This window comes from Schistocerca piceifrons, chromosome 3 (genome assembly GCF_021461385.2).
Source record: "Schistocerca piceifrons isolate TAMUIC-IGC-003096 chromosome 3, iqSchPice1.1, whole genome shotgun sequence".
Lineage (NCBI taxonomy): Eukaryota > Metazoa > Arthropoda > Insecta > Orthoptera > Acrididae > Schistocerca > Schistocerca piceifrons.
Genome location: NC_060140.1, coordinates 741,700,677 through 741,716,338, shown reverse-complemented (window position 1 = coordinate 741,716,338; position 15,662 = coordinate 741,700,677). Strand labels below are relative to the sequence as shown.

At 44.4% G+C, this 15,662-nt stretch overlaps 1 protein-coding gene across 1 annotated transcript in view; it reads left to right on the top strand.

The window, feature by feature from the left end:
- The window catches only part of LOC124789482 (proton-coupled folate transporter), a 302,728-nt gene extending 287,330 nt beyond the window's left edge, over nt 1-15,398 (top strand). Inside the window, exon 10 of the mRNA XM_047256860.1 lies at nt 15,001-15,398. Within this exon, the coding sequence (XP_047112816.1) occupies nt 15,001-15,079 (79 nt within the window). The 3' untranslated portion in view covers nt 15,080-15,398. The remainder of the gene's footprint in view (nt 1-15,000) is intronic.
- Nucleotides 15,399-15,662: the final 264 nt, after the last annotated feature.

Sequence of the window (15,662 nt, the reverse complement as noted above, 5' to 3'; positions counted from 1 at the left end):
CTAATTCCACATGCTATTAAATGCCGTTTAAAAAAATCCATCAATCCCTTCCGAAAAACTGTAGTTTCTTTCATATCTCGGTAGATAAAAAGAATTTGGATATTTATCATGTGACGAAATACATGACTTTTTACAAGTTATCGTTTGCAAAAAAACACTTTTGAATTTCTAAACCGTTTACGAAATTTGCAGTTGATACAACCACATGGTTTACGACGAGTTCCCACTAAGGCTGCCGCGCGTCAAAACCGCGCGTCAGCGGCGTGGTTGCCATGGAAACGGCGTCAGCGGCACGGTGCGGCGGGCTCTGCGTCGCGGTTTGACCATGTCGAACCGCTGCCGCGTGCCGCGCCCCAGGTGCGCGCCGCCAAGCACAGAACGTGCTGAGCGTGACGTCAGGTACGGCACCCCGGGCCACACGAACTTTCGCCGAACCGCTGCTATGATATACTTATCATCCGATTCCAAGGAAACTATACAGTAGAAAAATTTGATTCTTGGGCATGTTACAAATGGTTCAAATGGCTCTGAGCACTATGGGACTTAACATCTATGGTCATCAGTCCCCTAGAACTTAGAACTACTTAAACCTAGCTAACCTAAGGACAGCACACAACACCCAGCCATCACGAGGCAGAGAAAATCCCTGACCCCGCCGGGAATCGAACCCGGGAACCCGGGCGTGGGAAGCAAGAACGCTACCGCACGACCACGAGATGCGGGCGGGCATGTTACAGCCTGATATCTTCTCTCGATAAAGAACCGAATTTCTTTTCGTTATTCGTGGTGGTTACTTGCTGTATCGCATTTACGTAAACCTTTACACGAAATTTTAATGAGTGTGCAGAGGTAAAAACGCATTGCGTGGACTTTGCGTAGAGTTCATTTTAGGTAATACATTATTGTGTATTCCGTATGAAATTTAGTCAACATATCGAAATTGTTTTTAAAGCTGAGAGCAGATCGATAGCTATCACCGTTCTCGAGATATTGAATGATATGTCGGCGGACGGGCTGTGCCGTGAACTGCGCGCGGGTCGCTCGCGACGCGACCAATACTTCGTCCTGCTCGTCGTAAACCATATGGTTGTATCAACCGCAAATTTCGTAAACGTTTCAAGAAATCGAAACATGTTTTTTTGCAAACGATAACTTGTGAAAAGTCATGTATTTCGTCGCATGATAAATATCCTAAATCTGTTTATCTACCGAGATATGAAAGTAACTACAGTTTTTCAGAAGGGATAGATGAATTTTTTTAAACGGCATTTAATAGCATGTCGAATGAGAAGTTAAACCGAAACTAATTTGCTGGTATGTCATAAGATGTAATTTACTAAATATCTAGAGCTATTGATTATTTCCTTTGGTAAGTAACAAACTTTTTTTTCTTTATCCAGTGTACTTTACTGATTCAAGACGCTTTTCGCGTTTTACTTTAAGGCATCTTCGGTGGAATCTAGAATGATTCAGTTTTGTTTTGATATGTGATACTTGCAGATTATAAAACAGTTCAAATCTTTTTTTACGTGAATGACTGATTACTTACAGTGAATCGAGTTTTTGGCGGACATATACGTTTCCCCTCGTCTGGTCACATGCTGGAGGTTGAATTAAAACTTACATTATGGAACATAAGCACATTTTCATGTTCGCTCTTTTTTCTTCTGTCACTAGCAGTAGACGTTTTACCGAAAACTCTGATTTGAAGTCGTAACTACAGTGTGTTCACCTCATGTCCCTTCCTGTCTGGTTTGTTTATTTACATGTTGCCAAACTGCAGAATTATATGCTGAAAACTAATGTTTGTTTACTTTTGTTCTCCTTATATCTGTATGTGTATGTGGCTAGCCAGTGATAGTTATAGAAAGTTGAAAGTGAATGCAGTAGTTGTCAGACAGTGTTTGAAAGATTTGGTGTTCAGCTGATTTCAGTTTTGGTTTAAATGTTTTGTGGAGGAGTGCATGGAAGAGTAAATTCACTGCTTACATTAATAGATAAAATAGTAGAATAGTATTTCAACAGATGATTACTATCAGAATAGTATCACCCAACCCCTTTGTCCTCACTCTTTGACGCCCCATAATACGTCCTGTCAACTAACCCCTATTGTTGTCAAAGTTGTGCAATAATTTCCTCTTCCTCCTCTATTTAATTCCTTACCTCTTCTTTGGTCACACGATCCTCGTATCTAATGTTCAGCATTCTTATGAATCACCACGTTTTGAAAGCGTCCATTGTCTTCTTGACAGAACTGTTCATCATCCACGTTTCACTTACATACAAGGCTGCACTCCACACAAATACCTTTGTAAAATAGTATCCAACCATTAGAATTTATATTCGGCGTGAACAAATTTTCTTTTTCAGAACGCTTTTCTTGCTATTGACAGGCTTCAGTCAGGTTTGCGTCTGCACCAGGAAATGCCTTACAATTTAAAATCTGGTTTCGAAAACTGTTCCAAATATATATTATTCTTTCGTGATTCTTAAGCAAGGTGCTGGCGATGATTACATTATGCTCTGTGGGAAATTCTATCAGGTGGCTTCCACTTTCTTCCCTTCCACCTAGCCTTTGCATTCTTACTGTTTTCGTGTACCTGCTACCGTATCACATTTTAAATTTTTGTTTCGCTTAACTATCTGAATAATCTCTTTTGTCGTACATTGTTTCAATGTGTTAGGAGATAGTGAACAATCGTGAACGGTAGTCATGAAATCTGTTTATGGTGAAATGAGAAAACATGAATAATGAAATATGTGAAAGAGTACATTGTACAGAAAATGAAAAATTGGTACATCTTCACCCAACTTCGTCTTTCCTTCATGTAGGTGTAAGATATAGTTAATCAAACGCACCGCGCGTTTCAGTGGGTCCTGCCCCGTACCTCAGTGGCTGTCCGTCATTGGCTACCGCTAGCGGCTGCCGCTTCCAGGTGGGAACGCCAATTCCGCGAGCCGCCGCGTCAAAGCGGAAAACGTTTGCCGCTGCCGTTGCCGCACGCCGCGCGGCGTGCGGCAACGGCAGCGGCAAACGTTTTCCGCTTTGACGCGGCGGCTCGCGGAATTGGCGTTCCCACCTGGAAGCGGCAGCCGCTAGCGGTAGCCAATGACGGACAGCCACTGAGGTACGGGCTGGGACCCACCGAAGCGACCGGTGTGTTTGAATAACGATATCTTACACCTACATGAAGGAAAGACGAAGTTGGGTGAAGACATACCAATTTTTCATTTTCTGTACAATGTACTCTTTCACATATTTCATTATTCGTGTTTTCCCATTTCAACATAAACATATTTCATGACAACCGTTCATGATTGTTCACTATCTCCTAACACGTTGAAACAATGTACGACAAAAGAGATTATTCAGATAGTTAAGCGAGACAAAAATTTAAAATGTGATACGGTAGCAGGTACAGGAAAACAGTAAGAACACAAAGGCTTGGGGGGAAGGGATGAAAGTGGAAGCCACCAGATAGAATTTCGCACAGAGCATAATGTAATCATCGCCAGCACCTTGCTTAAGAATCATGAAAGAATAATACATATTTGGAACAAAGTTTTCGAAACCAGATTTTAAATTATAAGACATTTCCTGGTGCAGACGCAAACCTACAATAATTTATTGGTTACGAGCTGCGGTTTACAACTAAAGAAACAGTAAACGGTGGCAAATTAAGGAAATGGAAGGGAAATGGAACTTGAATAAGTCAAGACCCACAGTTATTCGATAATCTTAAAGTTGCCGTAATGCAACGACTGACTGAAACAGAGGGAGGAATCCGCTAGAATACGAATGGATATCTTTGAGAGAAGAAGTGATCAGTGCAGCAGAGTATGTGAACGGGAAGAAGGTACAGTAGAAATCGTTAGATAAAACGTGATATATTAAATTTGATACGAGGGAAAAATATAAAAATGCAGCAAATAAAGTAGGCCATAGGAAATAGAAATGTCTAAACATGACGTTGACAGAAAGTCCAAAATTGCAACGCGATTTTGCACTTGGAAAACATAAGAGAATGAAAATGAGAAAGAACAAAGTAAACTTTGCTCAAAGGAGAAGCAACTGTCAAGAACTCATTTGGCAAGTCAGAACTAAGCAAATAAGAGAAGGCTAGAAAGTGGAAGGAATATGTAGAGAGGAGAGGGGGAGGGGTTGTACAAACTAACATAAGCACGATGTTAGATTCCTGTGAGATGTCTGAACATGCAAGGCAATACTGATCCTACCACTTAGCTAAGTAGACACACTGAAGAACTGCGAAACTGTGTTTATAGCATTTGCATGTTAAGAGAAAGGTTTTGACAATCTTAATTAAAACATTCCTTGAACCTCTGGAGATGTCATCGATAAAACACAGGGCCACAAGATTATCTACAACTTGTACAGAAACCAAATTGCATTCCTGAAACTTGAGTGACTTGAAAGGGAAGCAGTAATTGAGAAGGTAGAAGTAGAGAGGATATAAAATGAAGACTGTGAATAGCAACAAAAGCGTTCTGAAAAAGAAAATTTGTTCACATCGAACATAAATTCTAATGACTGGGTACTATTTTACAAAGATATTTGTGTGGAGTGCGGTAGTTGTGTGGAGTGCAGCCTTGAATGTAAGTGAAACGTGGGCGATGAACAGTTCTGTCAAGAAGACAATGGACGCTTTCAAAACGTGGTGATCAATAAGAATGCTGAAGATTAGATAAGAGGATCATGTAACTAAAGAAGAGGTACGGAATTAAATAGAGGAGGAAGGGGGGTAAGTTGACAGGACATATTATGAGGCATCAAAGATTGAGGACAAAAGGGGTTGGGTGATAGTATTATGATAATAATCATCTGTTGAAATGCTATTCGACTATTTTATCTATTAATGTAAGCAGTGAATTTACTCTTCCATGCACTACTGCACAAAACATTTAAACCAAAACTGAAATCAGCTGAACACCAAATCTTTCAACCACTGTCTGACAACTACTGCATTCACTTTCAACTTTCTATAACTATCACTGGCTAGCCACACACACATACAGATATAAGGAGAACAAAAATAAACAAACATTAGTTTTCAGCATATAATTCTTTAGGTTGGCAACATGTACATAAACAAACCAAACAGGATGGGACACTGTAGTTACGACTTCAAATCAGTGTTTTCGGTAAAATGTCTACAGCTAGTCACAGAAGAAAAAAAAAGAACATGAAAATGTGCTTATGTTCCATAATCTAAGTTTTAGTTCAACCTCCAGCATGTGACCAGGTGAGGGGAAACGCAGATGTCCGCCAAAAACTCGATTCACTGTAAGTAATCAGTTATTCACGTAAAAAAAGATGTGAACTGTTTTATGACCTGCAAGTATCACATATCAAAACAAAACTGAATCATTCTAGATTCCACCGAAGATGCCTTAAAGTAAAAGGCGAAACGCGTCTTGAACCAATCAAGTACACTGGATAAAGAAAAAAACGTTTGTTACTTCCAAAGGAAATAATCAATAGCTGTAGATAATTAGCAAATTACATCTTATGACATACCAGCAAATTAGTCTCGGTTTAAGTTCTCATTACACATGCTATTAAATGCTGTTTAAAAAAATTCATCTATCCCTTCCGAAAAAACTGTAGTTTCTTTCATATCTTGGTAGTTAAACAGATTTTGGATATTTATCATGCGACGAAATACATGAGTTTTTACAAGTTATCGTTTGCAAAAAAAAAACACGTTTCGATTTCTTGAACCATTTACGAAATTTGCAGTTGATACAACCACATGGTTTACGACGAGCAGGACGAAAGTATCGGTCGTGTAGCGAGCGACCCGCGCGCGGTCACCGCACAGCCCGTCCGCCGACATATCATCCAATATCTCGAGAACGGTGATAGCTATCGTTCTGCTCTCAGCTTTAAAAACAATTTCGATATGTTGACTAAATTTCATACGCAATAATGTATTACCTAAAATGAACTGTACGCAAATTCCACGCAATGCGTTTTTACCTCTGCACACTCATTCAAATTTCGTGTAAAGGTTTACGTAAATGCGATACAGCAAGTAACCACGACGAATAACGAAAAGAAATTCGCTTCTTTATCGAGAGAAGATATCAGGCTGTAACATGCCCAAGAATCAAATTTTTCTACCGAATAGTTTCCTTGGAATCGGATGATAAGTATTTCATAGCTGCCGCCGCGTCCGCGCCAGCGGTTCGACGAAAGTTCGTGTGGCCCGGGGGTCCGTACCTGACGTCACGCTCAGCGCGTTCTGTGATTGGCGGCGCGCACCTGGAGCGCGGCACGCGGCAGCGGAAGCGGTTCGACATGGTCAAACCGCGACGCAGAGCCCGCCGCGCCTTGCCGCTGACGCCATTTCCATGGCAACCACGCCGCTGACGCGCCGTTTTGACGCGCGGCAGCCCTAGTGGGAACCGGCCTTTACTCCCTGTGGCGCACTGCGGCCGGACGCGCGTCCACTGACCAAGCAAATTGTCAGCATTCCAAGATAGGTCAGCTTGTGAGCACGTATTATGTATCATACGGCTACGTGCAAACCCCTAGACCTTTGCAATGTGCAGCCATTTGTGTTGTGGTGCTATAGGTAGGCTACATATAGGCTGTAATAGGATGACCGGAGCAGGTGCCGTGGTCGGGGTTGTAGGGCGTGGCTGGGTAGAAGAAGGTGGCTGTTTCTAGCAATCTTCCCCTTTATTGTTGGTTCTTCCAATACATTTTCCGGTAGCTCAGCCCCACCGAACGTGTCATGGTGGAGACGTGCTGATGCACGCAGCCCGGGGAACGTGACGCCGTGCTCGGTCAGCGACTGCACACGCGGTAGGACGTCAGCAACATGAGGCCCAGCCTAGCTCGCTTCCTGCAGACACTGCGGCTCGTGACGACGCCGGGAGTCACCGGTGCAGCAGTGGGCAACGTCCTCCGCCGGCCGGTCCTCGGGGACAGTGTCACTGATGACGACGACGTTGCAGCGACCGAACGCCCAATCGGTCGAACTGATGCTGACACCCACCTCTGGTGTCCTTAAATAGTGCAGACCGCTGCTGAATGCGCCGGTTACACGGCGCCGTGTTTATTAGGATGTTCTCGATCAGTTGGCTAACGCAACCGTGCCACACGTGGCCCGCACCTCCGTAATTCTGCTAATGCTGCGTACTGGCTGTTGATGGCTGCCGCACACATACACACATACCGACGCTCGTTGCAGAACTGTGTCACCTGCATAATGCGCCGGCCAGCCTTCGTCCGCCGTCGGCCTTGAGGCTGGCGCATCGTGCACTGAAACACACTAAATCACAATTTCGCACCATATTTCCTAAAAATAACCCCTTTTCCTCTACAAGGTATTAATGCACTCTGATGGGCGTATCATCTGTTACAGAGAATCGTAATTCTAGTTATTGAAGTATGCACTGATGATGTGTATGTGTACAACGTTCTCGCGTTTGCTGCCGGACCCTAAAATCAACATGATTCGATATTTCGGCGATCCATCTGTCCGATATCTTCAGGAGAACACTGCTGCTGCTGTGTCCTGCTGAAAAATGATGCCAGGACTGCAAATCGTCGTCCTATAGAGGCCTCCTTGCCGCATGCGTCTTATGCGCCGCCCACTATAGCCACTGCCTTCCAAAACTCACCTGTAACGACATATCACACTCAAAGTCTATTTTCAGACACTCGGGCTGGCCACACAGAAGAATGGTCTGTTTTGGTGCAGGATAGTACTGGGTTCCACGGCCTGCTAAGGGAAATACCATAGTTTATATTAATCAAACTGTCTCCCATGTCATTTGAAATGCCTCTTTACCAGCATTGTTTGAAAACCGAAAGTACTGGCAGCTATCTCAGTCTCGTAAAATTTCATCTTGTGTGCCTCGTTTAAGCAATGTTCACCTAAAAAGATTCGTATTGTATTGTATATTTTTGCTGGTGTGTGAAATGTAATATAGTATTTTGATCATACGTAGACTAATTTTGTCGCGTCATATACACTAAAGAACCAAAGAAACTGGTACACCTGTCTAATATCATGTAGGACCCCCGTGAGCATGCAGAAGTGCCGCAACACTACATGGCATGGACTCGACTAATGTCTGAAGTAGTGCTGGAGGGCACTGACCACATGACTCCTGCAGGAATGTCTATAAATCTGTAAGAGTACGAGAGGGTGGAGATCTCTTCTGAACAGCTAGTTGCAAGGCATCCCGGATGCGCTCAACAATGGAGTTTAGTGGCCAGCGGAAGTGTTTAAACTCAGAAGAGTGTTCCTGGAGCCACTCTGTAGCAATTCTGGACATATTGGGTGTCGCATTGTCCTGCTGGAATTATCCAAGTCCGTCGGAATCCACAATGGACATGAATGGATGTAGGTGATCAGACAGGATGCTTATGTACACGTCACCTGTCAGAGTCGTATCTAGAAGTATTGGGATCCCACTTCACTCTAACTGCACACGCCCCACACTATTACAGAGCCTCCACCAGCTTGAACAGTTCCCTGCTGACATGCGGGGTCCATGGATTCATGAAGATTATCTCCATACCCGTCCACATCCATCCGCTCGATACAATTTGAAAAGAGACTCGTCCGACCAGGCAACATGTTTCCAGTCATCAACAGACCATTGTCGGTGTTGACGGGCGCAGGCGAGGCTTAAAGCTTTGAATCGTGCAGTCATCAGGGGTACACGAGTGGGCCTTCGGCTCCGGAAGCCCATATCGATGATGTTTCGTTGAATGGTTCGCACTCTTGACACTTGCTGATGGCCCAACATGGAAATTTGCAGCGATCTGCGGAAGGTTGCGCTTCTGTCACGTTGAACGATTCTCTTCAGTCGTTGCTGGCCCCGTTTTTGCAGTGTATTTTTCCGGCCGCAGCGATGTCGGAGATTTGATGTTTTACCGGATTCCTGATATTCACGGTACACTCGAGAAATGGTCGTTCGGGAAGATCCCCACTTCATCGCTACCTCGGAGATGCTGTGTCCCATCGCTCCTGCGCCATCTAAACACCACGCTCAAATTCATTTAAATCTTGGTAACTTGCCGTTGTATCAGCAGTAACCGATCTAACAACTGCGCCAAACACTTATTGTCTTAGATAGCGTTGCCGACCGCAGCGCCGTATTCAGCCTGTTTGCATATCTCTGCTTTTGAATGCGCTTACCTATACCAGTTTCTTCAGTGTATTTCCTCGTTCAGCGTGGTGTGAAAAGATTTTTTTTTTTTACCGAAGTTTTTCCCATCTTGTTGGTTGCAGGTTCGTGGAATTCTCTTCAGTATCGAGGTAGGCGTCATAGGTATTGATAATAAACAGAAATACAGATTATTAGTTGAAGCTTACTTACTAATGTCCGTCGGCGAAAACCAGTTTATTCGTTGCTGAAAATAATGCTTTTGTACTGTTACAATGATGGTGAACATATCCTTTATTTAATTAACACCCATCCAATCATTTGTTCTATATCCCAGAACAGAAGAAGCCCCAATAATCTTAGTCTTAATTACTATGTACAGAGATCATGGTCTCTCGGAAATAATATTTAACCATTGTCCGCTACTATGAGCGCAGTTACTGTGTAATGTCTTTGGCTCTCACTCTCGCTACAAAGTTTTTACACACAACCAGACCGTATAGAAGTAATATATTACACACCAATCTTCCAGATTTTGTAGCCATGTGTGACGATGATGTTCCATGTTGTCCTGAACTGTGCGAAACGAACTGCCGACATAAGCCTTCCCACAATGACACTGGAATCTGTATACACCAGACGTCCTGGGCCCCAAATCATCTTTCACAAAGCCGAGCAGTGCCCTAATCTTGGAAGGTGGACGGAACACACTCTTAATGTAAAACCTGCTCAAAATTCTTCCAGTCTCAAACCATATGCCCCCAACATGAGGAATAAAGGCCACAGACATGCGCTTCTTCATGCGCCTCTGGGGATGGTCCAAACTGCATAGCCCGACGAATCTGCTTATCAGAGTTGTCATCTTCCTTAATCGCAGTCATCAAATGCGCAAGTTCTTGGATTAAACTGTCCTAGCATGTGTTCTGGATATCAGAGTCCTAAGAATGACCTAGCATTGGTACAGTTGAAACTACCTCTTTAATTATTTTTTTTATTAAACACTGACCTACAGAATCTTCCCTAACAAAGGCAACTCAAACTTAAGCTATTCAATTACGAGCCCATAATATAAAAGCCCAACCCAATCTGATTGCTCTGTAATGATGACATGACTTCAAATAATTAACTCGAAAGAATGGCCCAGAATTAGAAGAAATCCTGACAATAACCCATACATTTCATAAGTCACTTACCTCACAGAAAATCTACATAACACGAATTACAGAAATTACTTCAAGCAGCAACTACAACCAGCCGAATAAAAAGATTCTAACTACCACAGGCTCTAACCACTAGCAGGGATTTGGTTAGCAAACGAAAGATTTTGTTGAAGAGCAAACAATGTATTTAGCAGATTTTACCTTAATCATGTGACATCCAGTTCCAAAAGCTATACAGGGTGTTTCAAAATGAATATACCTGTTTGAAGGCTTTGTAACATTTATTGCATTTAGCTTACATTATTGTAAAAATATTGAATGAAAGAACAACTCAAATAGTTTTCCTTACAACTGTTCGATGTGAGCATTATTCGTCACACAGCACACATCGAGCTGATAGCCGAGTTCTTCCCAAAGCTTGATTGCTGTGTCAGAGGTAATTGTTGCAACAACTGTTTCAGTACTGTTTCTGAAGTCACGTACTCCAGCTTGTAGCGCAGGTTGATACACATGATCCTTTACGAATCACAAGGGTAAAAATCGCTTGGCATCAGATCAGGTGACGGTGGAGATCATGCGTAACAAGCTCTGTCATTCCGCGCCTTGCAACCAACGTCGTTTAATCAATCGTGTAGTCTGTCACGCCAGAGACGGCACACCATCTTGCTGCCAAATAAAGTTCTGCTCTTCAGCTTCTTCCAGTCTACAGAAAGAGCCACACTTCCAACGCATCACGATACGAAGCACCAGCTACAGTTGCTGCACAGCAAAAAGAGAGACTCTTAAACTTTCCGCTGGGATATGACACAAGGAACATTTAATTTAGAGAAGTTTCGTTTCAACTGTGCCATTTCGTGGGGATTTGGTGACCTCCAGACACATACAATAAGTGTGTTCACATTTCCAATTAAAAATGGTTCAAATGGCTCTGAGCACTATGGGACTCAAATGCTGTGGTCATCAGTCCCCTAGAACTTAGAACTACTTAAACCTAACTAACCTAAGGACAACACACACATCCATGCCCGAGGCAGGATTCGAACCTGCGACCGTAGCAGTCGCGCGGTTCCGGACTGCGCGCCTAGAACCGCGAGACCACCGCGGCCGGCCATTTCCAATTACATGAAATGTCGAGTCATCATTGAAGACGACACGATCCAGGAAAGCTTCATGGTCATTCACCAACTTTTTGTTTGCAAAGTTGGTAAGTAGACCGTAGTCTGTAGGCTTTAGAGCTTGTAACAGGTTTACAAATAAAAATATTTGAGCTACTCTTTCATTTGATGTACTATCTCTAATTTTAAATTGAATATAATAAATGCTATAATGTATTAAAACAGGTATATTGATTTTGAAACACCCTGTATAATCGTCAATAATTCCACTACCTCAACATTAGCAAATACATCAATCATCATTTTACGATGGATGTCCGTCCAACCACAGAGTCCCTTACCGAAGGCGCCGAGCGCTGTCAGTGATATTAATACAGTCTATAGCGCTGCCAACATACAAACATATAACCAGGCTACTTGCACAGTGGATGGCAACTCTTTGCATGCAAGAACTGTGTTTAAGGAAAATGGATACTCTGAGAAGCAGATTCGTCGATCTATGGATTCTGGACCATCTGCAGAGGTGCATGAAGATGAGCACAGATCTGTGGCCTTTATTCCTTACGCTTAGGCATATCGTTTAAGACTTGAAGAATTTTAAGGAGTTTTAATAGTAAGCGTTTGTTCCATCCACCATACAAGATTATGGCACTGTTCTGCTCAGTGGAAGATGTTTTGCGACTTCGGAAACCTGGCATATATAAAATCTTGTGTCAGTGTGGGGTGTGTGGAACATTGCAGTCATACGAAGCTACAACAGTCGGAAAGAATTTGCGGTAGTAGAACATTGCCTAAACGAGGGACATGAGATGCAATTTGATGATACTAAGATAGTTATCAGTACTTCTGGTTTTTGAACAGCATTTGTGAAAAACGAAATTGAAATTACGTCGACAGATTTTTTGATTAATAGAGACGTGGAACGCTGTACTATACCGCATCAAAACAGAATGTTCTTTCGTGCGGCCAGCCCGAGAGTTTGAAAATAGTCTTTGAGTGCGATACATCGTTGCCGCCAGTGTTCTACTAAGTGCAGCGCCAACGGCGCAGTCTTGTAGGGCAGCAGCTGTGGTTTGCGGCGCATGCGCAGTTTACGACACGGAGGCTTATATAGGACTACAACTTGCAACCTTCGCATCCTCCAGATCTCGAGCGCCATGCACTCCGCCTCGCCTTGCGTAACGCCTCACGTCCCCCTAGCGGATCGTCTACAACTTGATTTCTTTCCCCCATCTGTTCCTTTACCTCGAACATATCCGTGTCCTCTACACCTCCCGCCGACTTGATCCCCCCCATCCCCTGGTTGCTCTTCTCCTCTCAAACTCTCGCCCGCCCCCCGCCCCCCCCCCCCCCCAAGATAATGCCCTCTCTCCCTCCATTTATTCCTCCTATCAACTCTGATCCTCATCTCCCCCCCTCTTCCTCTGTCCTTTTCCTGGGCTCCCTCTCCAGCCGGCCGAAGTGGCCGTGCGGTTAAAGGCGCTGCAGTCTGGAACCGCAAGACCGCTACGGTCGCAGGTTCGAATCCTGCCTCGGGCATGGATGTTTGTGATGTCCTTAGGTTAGTTAGGTTTAACTAGTTCTAAGTTCTAGGGGACTAATGACCTCAGCAGTTGAGTCCCATAGTACTCAGAGCCATTTGACCATTTTTGAGCTCCCTCTCCCCCCCCCCCCCCCCCATCCTGTTTTTTTTTCCCTCTACCCCACCAACACTCTCTTTGACTCCCTTCTCTCCCTAGAGTCTTTTTGCATTCCCCTCCTCTGCCTTTCCCATCTCGTGTCTGCCCTGCCCCCCCCCCCCCCCTATGAGTCCTCCCACTCCGTTGGCTCCTTTCTCCCACTTCGCTTTTTCCTCTCCTCCCCCTTTTTTCCCCTCATCTGTCCAGGTCCCCCCCCCCCCCCGCATCTGTCCTTGGCTGTGGTGTGTCATCTTCATGCTAACTTTTTAGTGCAGTGTTTTAAGCGAGTGTTAAGTGTTGTGTCTCTTTTCTGAAGTGTAGCGAATAGCAATCATACTGTCGCCATGTTTTTTTTTACTGTCGGTATACTATTTTACCTGTCTGATTCCTGTGTATTTAATTATCTTCACCAACCCTTTGTTTTATGTTTTAACTTCCACAACTTTCCGCCTTTTTACAATTTAAGTCACCGTTTTTATCGCCTGCTTTTATTGTTTATTATCTTCTTCTTATGTTTTTAAAAATTCTGTAGGCTGAAGAGCGGCGTACTAATCAGCTGCCAGCCTGCCCCCTTGGGGGGAAATCGAAACTCAATAAAGGGAAAAAAAACCTTTGCATCAGTTCACAGCAGGACTCAGCAGCATAAACATTCTATTTAAGATGGTTGACAGATGGATCTCCGAAATTTTAAATCATGGTGAGTTTAGGATCCAACAGGAAACCTGAAGAGCCTATCAGGAATTACTAAGCTGGGAAAAGCCCGCCCGTTTGGCCGTGCGGTCTAACGCACGGCTTTCCGGGCGGGAAGGAGCGCCGGTCCCCGGCACGAATCCGCCCGGGGGATTTATGCCGAGGTTTGGTGAGCCGGCCAGTCTGTGGATGGTTCTTTGGCGGTTTTCCATCTGCTTCGGCAAATGCGGGCTGGTTCCTCTTATTCCGCCTCAGCTACACTATGTGGGCAATTGCTGCGCAAACAAGTTCTCCACGTACGCGTACACCACCATTACTCTACCACGCAAACATAGGGGTTACACTCGTCTGTTGTGAGACGTTCCCTGGAGGGGGGGGGGGGGGGGGGGTGCACCGGGGGCCGAACCGCACAATAACCCTGGGTTCAGTGTGGAGTGGCAGAGGGGTGAAGTGGACTGCAGTAGTCGTCGTGGGGTTGCGGACCACTGCGGCTGCGGTGGGGACAGAGCCTATCCGTCGTATCTTGGTCCCCGGTTAACATAACATAACAAGCTGGGAAAGCCTATGAAGTCAAGAAAGAGAACTTACCTGTTAGAATGTCGCAGTGGAGAGGAGAGATGCGGGGCAGCAAGCTCTACATCCCTCTCGCAGGGCTAGCAATCTACACTCGTGATTCACGCTTCTGCAAAAACAGAGCTGAAACACTGTAGGGACGATCGATAGGAAGGCAAGTATTGACGCAACTATAGCCTTGACTTGTGTGTGGATAGTTTTGGTCGGTTAGAGTATTCCTCGCGAAAGGAAGATTCCCAGCTCGACTCCCGGTTTGGCATACAGTTTAAATCTGCGAGGGAGTTTCAAAACAGCGCTGACTCCGTTGCGGAGTGAAAGGTTGATTCTGTAGTAGATTACTTGTAAATATAGAGTTACCAAGTGTTGTGTGTGACGCGGTAGGCAGTCTTTGCAGCTTCTGGAGCTAAGTAATGGTTGGTTGGTTGGTTTGGGGAAGGAGACCAGACAGAGTGGTCATCGGTCTCATCGGATTAGGGGGGGAAGTCGGCCGTGCCCTTTCAGAGGAACCATCTCGGCATTTGCCTGGAGTGATTTAGGGAAATCACGGAAAACCTAAATCAGGATGGCCGGACGCGGGATTGAACCGTCGTCCTCCCGAATGCGAGTCCAGTGCTAAGTAATGTTGTGGTGTTGCAGGATCATCCGCATCTTCCTGAGGAGGGCGCCCCTGGACGCTGCCGACGTCGAGACCACGGGAGACTCCGGCGAGACGTGACAACTGACGGCCGCTGCACCAACTCCAACGCTCGCCAGCTCACTAGTCCGCCGACGTTGCCCCTCGACCTCTGCAGCGCTCTGGCTTAGCTTGTGTGCCAGATACTGCTACAGACCAGCTGCACTGGAAATTTGTAACAGTGGGTCGACCTCTATCTACCACGTCAGAGTTCAAACCAGTGCGATCATTCCACATTGTGACAATTTCTCGTGTACTCTCGTGTGCTCACAGAACTTTTATACCACACCGCTACGGATGCGTACGTTTAGGGGAAAATAAAATATTTTTAATTTTTCGCAGTAAAAATGTTTTTTATTATTGAATCTAATCATAGATTACTGTCAGTGTTTAATGTCTACAATTTTCTCAATAACTTACATCACTTATTCCTGATTTTTTTCTAAAATAATTTTCTTATTCTTAACGGTTTCTTTCTATTAATACCGATTATTGAATATTGTGTCTCCCCAGTACCTTTCGTATTTATAATTCAGTCGTTGCTTGACTTATAATCTGAGAAATACGAGGCGTGTTTTTTAAGTAAGTACCGTTTTGAAATTTAAAAAAGACCTGCTAAGATATC